Here is a 13,270-nt window from a genome sequence, read left to right on the forward strand (position 1 = left end):
TAATTCTTTTTAGTAACATTGAGCTGCTCTGGTACTCTGCTGTGTTGGACAACACCTGCTAAAAATTGATCTTCTAGAAGGGACAAAGCACATGCTTGATGTTTCTGGTCTTAGGTTTTGAATAAGCAGGTGCAAATCTTACTAAAGCTCACTACTTGAGCACAGTTTAGCAGAAGCCAGGCCCTCTGGAAAACATCCATTGCTCTTATTTAAATAATGATTGTAAAAAATAAAATGTGTTTCTATCTCATTTTTTGTGTACATTGCCCAATTCCAGCTAATCATCAAAACACTCATTTAGGCTACAGTGCTAACCATGCTTACTCAGAAGTAAATCCCACTTACTCCAAGGTGAGGTTAGGACTGCAGCCTCAGAGGCACTGAACAATAAATATGCCTGCCTTGTCTTGAATACTACAACAATGAACATTAGCACATGAATTTGTAGGAACTCTGGCTATGTTAAGAATTAATGCTATAAGTGTATCATGCAAGCCCATGAGTGTTTGCAACATTTTATAAGTTCAGTACAGTGGTACCTCGGGTTACAAACACCTTGGTTTACAAACTGCTAACGTGGACGTAGTAACTCGAGAACAGAAATCATGCGTCGGTGGCAGGAGGAGGCCCTGTTAGTGAAAGCGCACCTCAGGTTTAGAACGGTTTCGAGTTAAGGACAGACCTCCGGAACAAATTAACTTCGTAACCCGTCTTCTACAAAGTCAGACTAATGGTCCGTGTAGCTCAGTATGGCCTGCACTGACTAGCTGCCTCTTCCAGGTTTCAGGCAGGGGTCTCTCGCAGCCCCAAATGGAGATGCCAGCCATTGGACCTAGGACCCTCTAGATGCAGGGCAGGTGCTCTACCTGGGCCTTTTGACACAGTGTCTCTGAATGCAGTTCATACTGCCTTGTAAGTAATGTATATGAATGACTTGTGTGTTTAATAATGCTACTGCCACAACCCCGGTGCTCTTTTGTGATGGAATATGGGTCCATCACAAGCCTCTCCAATTCTTTCAGCACTGGAAAGTCTCCAGAAGCATGAAGGCAAACTCTCTCTATTCTAGAGCCTTCTTACAATATATATCACAGTGCTAAGTCCACCAAATAAATGGGTTTAGGCTTGGAATGTAAGTGTTTTGGAGGATGCCTAGCATTTCTGTACAATTATGTTCAAAGTTGGTCTTCCTACTCATGGGTTGTCCATGTCAGTAATTTAAGGAAATAACCTAGCTTGCTTAGATTCTTCTTGCTTAACGTCTAGCTGGCCCTAATTTCTGCTGAACCTAGAAACGATTTCACTCTCCCCTGGCCGTAGAAGTGTATCCCTGACTCAGCAGTTTCATCTGCCCCCTAAAGTCCAGTCTGGCAATTACAAGTGTCAGGGCATGCTGGAGACTTAACAAGATTTATTGCAGCAAGCATTTGTGGACTAGAGTCTACTCCAGCAGATTCCTATTCATCCATTTAATCTGGTAAAATGAGACACTGGCCCACAGAAGCTTATGCCATAATAAATCCTGCTAGTCTTTAAGTGCCACAACATTCTGCTGTATTTTGCTGCAACAGACTAGCACAGCTATCCATGTGTGAAGTCGCTGGCCTGGCTGACAATGTTTGATTTAGCATTATTTGCAGCAGGTATTTTTTTAAAAACTAATTTAACTAGAATAGGAATGCTTGTGACTGGAGCATGGCCTGCTTGGCCCAACATCCAGTACATCACAGAACAAGCTTGTTGGCCAGGCTCTTCTAAATCCTGATGGCTTCCTCACCAGCCACAAAAACAGTAACAAAACCAGGCCCAGCATAACAGGCACAATTTGCTGATCCATGGAGGTGGCACAACTCTAACTACAATCCTAACCCCCATATAATCTCATCCGACATCCTTCCAGATGGGTACCCCCCGCCCCCACCCATCAATTTAAACTGATGTAAACCCTCACATCTTCCCCGGTCAGATTTCCTGAGTTAAGACTGCTCTGCCTTTCATTTCAGGGTGGCACAGTATACTGGTTTTAAGAATGCAATGTGACCCTTAAGACATTGACTTCAAATTTCACTTCTGTCCATGAACTCCCTACAACTAGGTGGCTTTAGGCATGCCACTGTCTCTTAACCTCCCCTGTAAGAATTTAGCAATACTGACTTTTACTAGATTGTTAAATCATACCGGCATAACACATGCAAAGTGCTCTGTGCAATAAAGGCATTATATAAAATGCTAATTAGTAATTGCTGGATTAGGTTTCCCCACCTCAGGTGTGCCAATCAAGAAACCCTTGATTTGGCCTTTTGACTAAGGTTTGGTTGGGGTTTGGCCACAGGTTTGCCTGCCTGCCTGCCTGCCTGCTTCGGATAGACAAGCATCCTTTTTAGGTGTCTTTGCCATAAGGTACTGCTAATTAGACTTATAGAGAGAAAGCAATACCCAACTGAGAGGATCTATAAATAAGAAATGTCCTCCAGAAGGGCACCCAGATACCGCACAAATAAATGGAAGGAGTGTAATCCTATCATGCTCTTCCTCCTCAGGCCTAAATTCCCCTTGTGAAAAACCAGACGGCCTTAAATGTTTGCCTTTATTGCGGGTGCTGCATTTGCCCTAGGGCGGGGCGGTCGTGATCCTAAGCTTGGGTTTGCACTGTGGGTTAGCCGTCAGCTGGGTTTGGGGGGCAGACCAAGTATTTCAAGAAATTCAACTCGGGAGAGAAGGGATTGGGGAAATTCTGCTAACCTTGGCAGCCGCCTCCTTACCCAGAGGGACGGCTGCTCCAGGTGGCATTATCAGGAGCAAGTGCAGCAGCCGCCCGCCGCCTCTTTCCCCCGGTGCATCCCTTTGTCACGCCGCGCCAGAGACCCCCCGCGTCTCCCAAAGCTGCTGCTGCTGCTGCACATTAATATGCTTCACCAGCAGCTCTCTTTGCAGGCGGCCAAGCCTGCGCGTCTGTTGCCGCTCCAGCTCCCTCCGAGTCCGAACATGGACGACGCGAGCTCCTATGCAAATCAGGGATCGGAATACCCGCCAATAGCAGCGCGGCTCCGCGCTCACCCCCGCCAATGGGAAGCCGCCGACAGGCCGGGCTTGGATTTATATCCTCCAGCATCTCGCGCTTGTTATTGTCACTGCAGCTGCGGCTCTTTGGCGGAGCGCTCCGCTTGGCGAGGCGGCGAACGGTGAGGGGAGGGAGGTGACCCCTGCGCGCGGCGCTAGCTGGGGGCCGCCGGAGCCGGGAGCGCGGCCTGCAACCTGCTCCCTGCTAGTCCGCTCCGGGGTTGGGTTGCAAGGCGGGGTGGTGCGCAGCGGGGAGGGGGCGGAGTTGCTCCGGAACACGCGTCAGGCAGGCTCGCAATCTGCGTTCCCACGTTACTTTGCTAACACTCTGTGGCGGCGGTGTTTTTATCCAGATCTTTCTCCTTCTCTGCCTGCTTCGTGAGCAAAGCGCCGGGCCTCGGCTTGAAACCCTTTAGGAGCGCCCTGCCCGCCCCCTCCAGCCCAGCCGCCTGCCCGCAATGTCCGGCCGAGGGAAGTCCGGCGGCAAAGCGCGCGCCAAAGCTAAGTCCCGCTCGTCCCGCGCCGGCCTGCAGTTCCCGGTGGGCCGCGTGCACCGGCTGCTGCGGAAAGGCAACTACGCCGAGCGGGTGGGTGCCGGGGCGCCCGTGTACCTGGCGGCCGTGCTGGAGTACCTGTCGGCCGAGATCCTGGAGCTGGCCGGCAACGCGGCGCGGGACAACAAGAAGACCCGCATCATCCCGCGGCACCTGCAGCTGGCCATCCGCAACGACGAGGAGCTCAACAAGCTGCTGGGCGGGGTGACCATCGCCCAGGGCGGGGTCCTGCCCAACATCCAGGCCGTGCTGTTGCCCAAGAAGACCCAGAGCTCCAAGAAATGAGCCCGGCCCTGTTTCCGATGGGGAACAACAAAGAGTGATGTGTCCCCACCACCCCACCCGCAGGATCCGACCCAGCGGGCACCGGACATTTTCTCCCTTTTCTCTCTGCTTCACTTGGAGCAGCCAACGCCGGGCAGATCTCTTCCTCTCCGCCTCCTCTGCCTTGGCGCAGCCATCGCTGGGCCGCCTCTGCGCCTCCTCTCCTCGCTCTGGTCCTCCCTGCCCGCCTGGCGCTTCCCTCTCACCCTCGCCAGCCCTCTTTCCTTCCAATGATGTGCACCTCGCTTGGCACTCCTGCCCTCTTTCAGTTCCAGGGATTGGTGTGGGAAGAGCAGGCTTAAATCATTTTTCTGTGTCCCGAGAAGGGCACGTGCTGCGGGCCTGGTGGCTGCCACCTAGTGCCCTGCAGATTGATTTCTGTATTTTTTCTCCCTCCATCTCTCTCTTCTCATTCTCCCTCCCATCCCCATGATTTATCCCCTAATCTACTACCCTGAAGCTGCTTATACCTGCAGCATCTGTGCAATTAGCTTTTCTTTTCCCTCCCTCTCCCTCCCTTAAAGCCACTATTAATTTTTCCGGAAAGGGGATTTGGAAAGAAAGGACAGTTTTGGATCTAGAAGAATGATTTGTGCATCTTGTTTTTCTTGAATTGTGACTAACTGGAAGAACGGAAGTCATGAAGCAAGGTGGAAGCTGCAAGCCTGCCCTAGGAAGGCAAGCGACTTTTGCTTGGTAGCGTGTCACCATTTGTGACCATGGAGGCTTTCTGCACCTTGTCTGTGCACCTGTCAGGGAGGGAGGATGAAGGGAGAGCCTCTCCATTCATTACTGTTCTGCACAAATATTCCGTCTACTCTCTTAAAACTGCTCTGTCGCGGAGCTCAATACAGTGATGGATCTATCTACCTGTTGTTGCTGCATATCCCCATTCAATGTGATCACAAACTTAATAAAACGTTGGAGGGGGGAGGGGAGAAAAGGAAGCTGCCAGAAAAAATCGTAATGTGAAAAGAGCCACTTCTCTTGTTGAGAGAAATATTCATCTCTTCAAGTGCTAAGCTTTTTTTCTCCCCTTTCCTTGTTTGCTTTATGATGAGGTATTGCGTCACTGTATTTGTACTCCATTCCTAATTGTGTGCTCGTGTTAAATTTTGATTTTATTGTTGTTGCAAACCTTTTTTAAAGAAGGGGGGAATCTAGTTTATGAAGTTAACATCCTTGGGCTGGAGGCAAACAGTAGTGTGTCTGAGAGAGAGAGAGAGGAAGAGGAAGAGGAAGGTTATTGGACAGTGTCTTCAATTTCCTAGGGTATCATCTTGTCCTATTGTCACTTTTGGCCAAACATGCTTGGGGTAGAGTTTTGAATGATGTGAATCCATGTAATACCTTTTTAGGCCAGACAAAAGTGAGATGAGTGCACAGGCCAAGAACAGTAATTGTCTTTCAGACCAACTCTTGGGAGAAGGGCACCTATTATCTGTCTCTAGCCTTGATTGGTGATGCATTCAGATCTTCTGAATGCGCTTAGCAGCTTAGCTGGAACCTCATTTTAAGCAAGAGTCCTTGGATTTAGGTCGTATTTTTGTCCTGTTGACGTCAGCAGAGCTAAAATCAAAAGTATTTTAGTATAATGGCTTTTGTGGTTTTTCAGCCTAAGTGATGGTAGGTCTGGAGGTGCCTGAAGTTTCCTTGAAACAGAAGCAATTACATTGTCTGTTCTGTCCTCCTCCCACCCCCCATTCCCTTTTGGATTATTAGTTCTGTTACAGACCTTTCCCCAACGATGGAGGTTTGGCATTCTGTATCCTTGTTTTGCACTTTAAAACTATACACAGTTTTTTTCTGTTCAGAATTTCACGCCTGGTGCATAAAATAGAGTGCAATTGTGGCATCTGTTTAATTGTAATCCTCAAGGGATTAATTTTTGGGATTTGGGTTTTTCTAGGGGGAAAAACTTAATTTATACTAGAGTAAAATATCTAGTTAATGTGTTGGTTTACTAAATTGGTGTTTGGGTAACGTATGAGCATGGAAGATGGCCTAGCCAGTCCTGTGGTGCATAGTAGTTATGGTACTCTAGAGATGGTATCGGAGCCAAATCTTGCTTGCTTGCCTAGGTGAAAAGTTTATAGAACCACGTGCATGCAGCAGTGTCTAGGCTATTGAGCAAGTAGAACTTGTAATATTTATGGGCAACTGTGTATGTGCTGTTAAGTAGCATGTGTTCAACCTATCAAGTGAGGTGTAAATCTGTGGATGAAGTATTGTCTTGCTCTGGTTCAACTAATAACACATAGGTTAGTGGAACTTGGGTGCTTTAATACCTGGGTAACGAAAGTGGTTTGTTCACTCCTTAGTGATACCTGAGAGGTAGAACCTTGATCTGTTCCTGTCTGATTTGTCTTGCCTATCTCCCACTGCAGACCCGGGGGGGGGGGGGAAGACCCATTGTTTCTAAGTTGCTTTCTCATTCCTCTGGCACGGACCAGTGTAAGGCTCTTGCTTTCTTCTAGAATGAACACGGATTGCATAATTGTGGGGAAGAGATTGTTTAAATGCAAATAACTACTGAAAAATAGGAAATGAGAGTTTGTGTTTTTCTGTCTTTTATTATTTCAAGATCAGTATTTTGTGTTCTGTCAAAAGACTGCTTTGTATTTATTAGAAAATGCAGAACTTGTGATACTGGGAAAGTGCAAAACCAATATTATTATTAAACCGATTCAGTCTTGAATGCACATCAAAGATGCCTCTTGTCGACACATCACTTAATTAGCTGTTTGGGGGTTACTGAATCCATGAAAGGTTTTTTTGTTGTTTGGGGCCTGTAATGTGTGCTTATGCCCTACTGTCCTGAAAATACTGCTGGAAGAAAGGGAAGGTGGGCAGTGGAAGGTCAAAGCTTTGGTCTAGTAACTCTGACTTGACTGCAGTGTGAGCCATCTGTCTTTCAGCTCCCATGTTCCCTCTTTCTATCTAATAGCAAATTAAATGGTTTTGATTAATAAATGGGAAATTAATGTTTGTATCAAATCTTAAAGCCCATTTTGCCCAAAGTATCCTTCTGTGGTCCTGGCAGTGGAGCTCATTTATAAAATATTTATCTGACTTGCACAATCAAATGCCTCATATCTTCCTCACTTCTCTCCTCTCCGCTTGGCAAATGACACCCTGATCCCAAGATTCCCCTGCATGCAGAGAGCTCTGCACAACCCAAGGTTTCCCATTAACTTACGTTAGAAGTGCACTGGGTTATTCCTGACATCAGCGCAACCCATGCGCTATTAATCTGTGTTAGAACCCGTCAAGCATTTATTTGGTGGTGCCCATTCAAAGTTGACATGACGTGCTTCTGAAAAGAAGTCCTGAGGAAGCCAGTTCAGTTGGATGCAGTATTCAAAGTAAATGGGGACAGGATTAAGCTGTGCAGTGCATTTCTTGCTGGTAGAACTTGCATTGTGCTCTCATGTATTCTCTGTTCAAAATGAATGAAATCTGTTTAGCAATTAACAAATATAACCTTCCTAAGCCCTCATCACGTGGCCCCTTGGTATATTTTACTTTTAATTGTGTTTTAAATGTAAATCTGAAGGGAAGAGAACATGATTAAATCAACAGATGGTTAAAAAGTAATATTAGAAAGGGATGTCAGTTCTACAAAGGGGCTTCAATGTGAAGAGCTTAGGGTCCCATATGTGAGCATCTAAAAGGCTGGTGCCTCCTTGCAGCTTCTCCCCCCCCCCCTTTTAGTACCTTTCTACCATCTGTTTATGTCAACCGGTAGAGCTGGCATGTGGGGTTGTGAAAACTTAAATGACACTAAAAGAAAATATTGTTCTTGTCCAGAAATGGCATTCCTTACAATAGCAGCTACCGTATTTTTCTGTGTATAAGACTAGGTTTTTCCCCCTTTAAAAATTGCCAAAAATTAGTTGGCGTCTTATACATGGATACATCTAACCCATTTTCTTAAATCTGAGTCCCCAAAAATAGGGGACGTCTTATACATGGGGGTGTCTTATAGACTGAAAAATACGGTAGCTTGCTCTTCTATCTGTGGAAGTCTATAGTTCAGTTTGCAAGTAACACTAAGCCAAACCATGAATGTATCGATGTCCAGACTGCCAAAGAGGAGAGATTGTGGCTGCTTTGTTCTTCCTCTGAGCTAAGCTATGATTTAGTTTAGCATGTTATCCAAACCCAGACTTGTGGTTTGCCTTGTTCCAGACAAATGAGAAACTGTAAACCAAAAGCAAACCTTGGAGTTTACTAGAGCAAGACAAGCCATGAGCCTGCATTCGAATGACATGCTAAGCTAAACCATGACTTAGCTCACAGGGGCAGGAGCTAAGTGGTTATGATCTCCAGGAATCCCGATGGTATGGCTTAGCATGGTGTATGAACTGTGTCCGTATATTGCTTGAATTAGTGGCACAAAACAAATGTGAGCTTTTCTCCCCTGTCATAAGTGTCACAGTTAACTCTTCCCTTTTAATGCTGATGGAAATGAATGGACGGTGGAAACTAGATTCAGGAAGAGAATGCACGTGGGAAAGTGTGTGTGAAAAGCTTAGAAGTGACTTGAAAGCAGCAGCCTTTACATCCATTTTGGAAGATAACTTTGGATTGAGGGTGAAGACAGGAAGTCTTAGTGACCAGTCAATTCAAATGTACAGTTTTGCTTATAAGCATAAGTCATTGCAATATGTGAGGATCTTGATGAACAGCATTAATGACCACTCTACAGAGTACCAAAAAATAAAATAAAAAATTATAAATTTATCAGATTACCAATAGTGAACTGAACAGCCACCTTTAACAAACTGGGAATATGCATTTAAAAGGCCTTCCATCCATACTATAGAATACTGTTGAAGTCTGATGTGAGCCGCAGCAGGTAGGTCAGGACTAGCACTGTGTTGCCACACGATGCCTCTCAACACAAGGCATTTCATATAGCACTTGGATTGAAAAATGTGCTTCTATAATTCTTAAAACAGTTTTAAGGTAGTGGACACAGAGATTGTGTAAAAGGAACAAGAGATCTTCAACATAAAAATGCCTCCAAACTCCCAGCAGACTCTGCTACCTGCTACTCTTCTGTTTGAGCCTGTGAGCCTTGCAAATTATAGGAGGTGCTGTGGTTTTTTCCCCTCTGCCTATTTTTCACGTGCCTGTTTCTGCCTTTTGGAAATATCCTTGCAGGGAATTAGGGTAATCATGGCTCATTTTGGAAAAAGGTGAAGTCATTTAATGTTTTCCTTCTCTTGGAGAAACATTTACCATGCTGCTACAGTGGTGGTTTTTAGCTATCTGCACTTAGATATAACAGGGGTAACCAGAGTGGGGCCCTCCAGGTGTTGAACTACAACTTCCATCAGCCCTATCCAGTAGTTCCAAGTTAATAGGTGGTGGGAGTTGTAGTTCAACAGCTGTACCACATGGTGTTCTCCCCCCACCCCACCCCTGTGTACAGAGCCCACAGCTTAAGTGTGGCTTAGTTGGATGCTGCTGGTTAAAGCTTGAAGCTTTTGGATCATTCTGGAATGGACAAAGTTGAACTGTAAGAAGTGTGAAAATACCAATTCACAAAAGTGAAAGTATCTCCATGCATGATTTGAATAAAGTCTATCAATATAGTTTGCAGGGGGTGCCTTGCTCCTGTATCTACATTGGGTTGTGAAGCTGGGAGAATATCTTGTCATCCTGCCGTCTCAAGTAGTTTATCAAGATAGAGGTTTTCCCTGAAGTGCCAAAATCTGGCCCACTGCAGTTACTTCTAGGCCCCAACTCAGGCTATATTTACTATAAGGATCTTTCTATGCCACTAGTTTTATCTGGACATTTAGAATAGTATTATCACCCTTTTTGTACAATTTGGATACCCCTTACAGCGGCACACTTGCTATGTATTACTACGTTCTTCAGAACTATATGGTGGTGGTTATATTTGCATGATGGAAAGTTATGGCACCTATTAAGGACCATTTCATGGTGGGTGATACATTCTCTTACCCTCCCCCTTAATTGTAAACCTGAACTGTGTGCTGTTGTTTTTTTTTTCCTTTTATGTAGAGGATTCCTTATGGACAAGTGCTAAGATTAAAAGTGTAGGAGAAACAGTCGGGTTGCTCCTTCTACAGGCTTGGTCTTAGTTCCTGATCCTAATGTAGCTCAGCTTTTGGAGCTCTTTTAAGTGTTCTCCAAGGGGCTGAAGGTTTGGCCATAATTTATGATGTGGGGTGATATTTGTAGTTACAAGATTTGTATTAGCAGGGCCCTGCTCTACTGCACCGTGTCTGCCACCCTAAGCAGGTGCCCTCCAATTCCCTTCTTCAGGTTATATACTTCCCTGACCCGAGTAGCCCCATGGCAAGATCCTGCAAAAGCAACCCTGGGGGTAGCCCAGCTTCGACCTTTCCCCTATCCCAGACGGAACCAGGGTACCAGCCTCCGCCGTTCATTTCCCTTCATATCACCGCCACGGACAGGTAGCGACCCGTGGAAGGTTAAGTCCCTTTTCCAGCTCTGGGGTGGAAATCTGTTTTGCATTTGAAAACTGCCCAGAGATGAAGGAACGCCGTTTCCCACTCTTCTGCCTTCTGCAACTGACATGGGATGTACGCTGAGTCAGGTGGATCGTTACGGTAGCCGTGTTGGTCTACCATAGTCATCAAAACAAAATAAAAAATAAAATTTCCTTCCAGTAGCACCTTAGAGACCAACTAAGTTTGTTCTTGGTATGCGACCGGAACTCGTTTTGCTGGCAGTGCAAAGTGGGCCACTGGCAGGAAGGGACAAGCTAGTGGGTGGGTGAATATGCAGCTACCGCCCAGCATCATATGGGATGGTTAAGGAGAGCACTAACTATATATATAGTCACATCGGGTGTTTTCAGTTTAGGAAGTGAGCTACATTGCAGGGCTGTTGTAAGCCACTCCCGCCCCTTACGCTGAGATAAATGAGAGGCCGGAGCAGACCTTTGGCCGCGGGGGCGGGTGGTAGAAAGCAGCGGGAGCAGCTCCGGAGAGACGATCAATTCACGACTCATTTGAGCAGTTTGGTGCCGCCTCCCTCTTTTCAACCTGCTGTCTGCGAAAGGAGTGACGCTACCGGGTACAGCCGAATGGCTTGACGTAACCGCCCCGCCCAGCCAACCAGCGGACGCTTCCCCACGCGTGCGCACTGGCGCCCGATGACGTAATCCCCCACTTACGCAAAGGCTAGGCTCGCCCCCTAGAGGCTTCTTTTTAGTAAGGTGCATGTGCGCACTTTCGGAGGAGGGGAACCGCCAAACCAAAGGCTGCCGCCGTCTCCCTGGAATTTCAGGTCCGGCTCGGATTTTTATGTTGACGACCTACAACTTGCAATACCTACTACGATATGGGTGGGGAAAGTGACCAAGGGCAGAGTTTTCAATAACAGGGCAATGCAATGCCTGCCGGCCTTTGCAGAAAATGGAGCGCAAATCAGAGAGGAAAGAGCTCCTTTGAAATGATTGACACGCCCACCTCCAGAAAACTCCGTAACGACAGAAAATTAAGCGGGTGGAATGCGCATCCCTCCCCCCACGCACAAGCAAGCTACACCTCCCCCTGCCTGGTACCCAGCCTCCTCCACCCTATAGCCCCACCCCATTATCTCCGGTTAATCCCACTAGGGCCACCTTTTTCCTCCCTTCAGCGCGAGTCAATTCTAACGCCCCCATTTCCCACCCTCCCAAGCAATTTTCATTTGCCTCTTGCCCACTTAAAACACACGGAGGAAGCAGCAGTGAAAAAAAAAAGCATTTTAAACGGTTTATTGAACAAAAAAACACAAGTGCGGAGGGGAAAGGATACCGAAGGCAAGACACCTTTGAAGGCAGTATGATGATCTTCCAGGAGATCCCCCCTCCGATCCCCACCTTCCCTAGAACTAAGCATCTCGCCCGGTAATGACTGTGCAGGCCTCTCAAAGGCAAAAACAAAAAGGCACCCCGCCACAACCCCACTTGGTCCCAACCGCTCCCTATTTCTCCCCTCCCTCCCTGCATCCCGAGAAGCGCCTTTTTAAAGGGAAAAGCCCAGGTGCCCTTGCAAAGCCAATTGGGCCGTTGCCATGGCGCCGCAGCGGCATCCGAGGGGCGGCCACGACGGGCGGGCAAACTTTCGGAAGGCAGCCAAAACGCCTCCGTGAGCATGGAGAACCAGGGGCAAGCAGGGAAACAGAGTCGCCTATCCTCCATATTTGTCGGGGGAGGGGGGGGTAGGAAGCATTAAAATATTCCCAAGAATTAAAAAAAAAAATTCAGAACCCCGCACAAGCCCTCAACAGTCATCCCCCCCTTATTAAAAAATAAAGGGCTGGGGCGAATAACGTATTCCTCTTCCCTCCAAGGAACCGGCGGCGCGCCTCCAACCCAGGCCCCCCCTCACCCCCCCCCCAAGAAAAAGCTACAGAAACGAAACCGGGTAACATGGCTGTGCTGAGAGCAATAAGTCATACAATGTCTTGAGGCTCCACAAGTCCAGGGCAGGGCAGCCAACCAGGGCCCCCCTTGCCCTCTCCATCTCCGCCTCATTTCCTGCTCTTGAGCGCCTTGGGCTTGGCCGTCTTCTTCACCTTCTTGGGGCTGGGCGAGGCGACAGTCTTCTTGGCGGCCTTCTTGGCTTTCACCTTGTCCTTCTTGGCGGCGCCCCCGCCGGCGCCTTTCTTGTGCGACTTCTTCTCCAGCTTTTTGCTTTTGGCCACGGGCTTCTTCTCGACCTTGCGCGACGCGGGCACGGCCACCGCCTTCTTGTGCGACTTGGCGTGCGAGGCGCCCCCGCCGCCGCCTGCTCCTCCGGCGCCCCCTTCTCCGCCCTCCAGCTTCTTCCTGTTGAGCTTGAAGGAGCCGTTGGCGCCCGTGCCCTTCACCTGCAGCAAGGTGTCGTTCTGCACCAGCGCCTTGATGGAGTACTTGAGGTAGGTGCGCCCGTTCTGCTGGTCAAACCAGGCCACTTTCTTAGCTTCGTTGTAGATCTTGGCCAGCGACGAGCCGTTGCGCTCGCCCAGCTTGCGGATCGCCTCCACCACCAGCTGGCTGTACTTGCCCGGCTGGTTCTTCTTCTTGTTATTCTTTTTCTTCTTGGATGGCGACAACACCGACCCACCGCCGCCGCCGCCTTTGGCTTTCTTGGCGGCGCCTTTCTTCTCCGGAGCCAGGGGCGCCTCTTCCGCCTCGGTCAGGGGGAGGTCGGCTTCTTCCAGCTCAACAGACATGCCGGATAAAGCGGGACGGCGCTCTTCGCAAGAGAAAAAGACCAGGCTCGGTGGTACTCGTGTGCGCGCTCGGGAAACAGCGGCGGCGGCAGCAAACGCGGTAGCCGAGCACAGCTCGCCTCTGC

At 48.1% G+C, this 13,270-nt stretch overlaps 2 protein-coding genes across 2 annotated transcripts; one reads left to right on the forward strand and one right to left on the reverse strand.

The window, feature by feature from the left end:
• The first annotated feature begins 3,218 nt into the window (after nucleotides 1–3,218).
• On the forward strand, nucleotides 3,219–5,096 carry LOC117041813 (histone H2A type 2-B-like). Its single transcript, XM_033141024.1, has one exon. It carries the CDS (start codon nucleotides 3,519–3,521, stop codon nucleotides 3,897–3,899), a length of 381 nt encoding a protein of 126 aa, XP_032996915.1. The 5' UTR covers nucleotides 3,219–3,518; the 3' UTR covers nucleotides 3,900–5,096.
• Nucleotides 5,097–11,680: 6,584 nt separating this feature from the next.
• LOC117041812 (histone H1x) lies at nucleotides 11,681–13,270 on the reverse strand. The gene has a single exon (XM_033141022.1). It carries the CDS (start codon nucleotides 13,143–13,145, stop codon nucleotides 12,462–12,464), a length of 684 nt encoding a protein of 227 aa, XP_032996913.1. The 5' UTR covers nucleotides 13,146–13,270; the 3' UTR covers nucleotides 11,681–12,461.

Source organism: Lacerta agilis, chromosome 2 (genome assembly GCF_009819535.1).
Source record: "Lacerta agilis isolate rLacAgi1 chromosome 2, rLacAgi1.pri, whole genome shotgun sequence".
Lineage (NCBI taxonomy): Eukaryota > Metazoa > Chordata > Lepidosauria > Squamata > Lacertidae > Lacerta > Lacerta agilis.

Coding starts and splice junctions, on each gene's coding strand:
- LOC117041813 (XM_033141024.1), top strand. CDS start 3,519: ATGTCCGGCCGAGGGAAGTCCGGCGGCAAAGCGCGCGCCAAAGCTAAG.
- LOC117041812 (XM_033141022.1), bottom strand. CDS start 13,145: ATGTCTGTTGAGCTGGAAGAAGCCGACCTCCCCCTGACCGAGGCGGAA.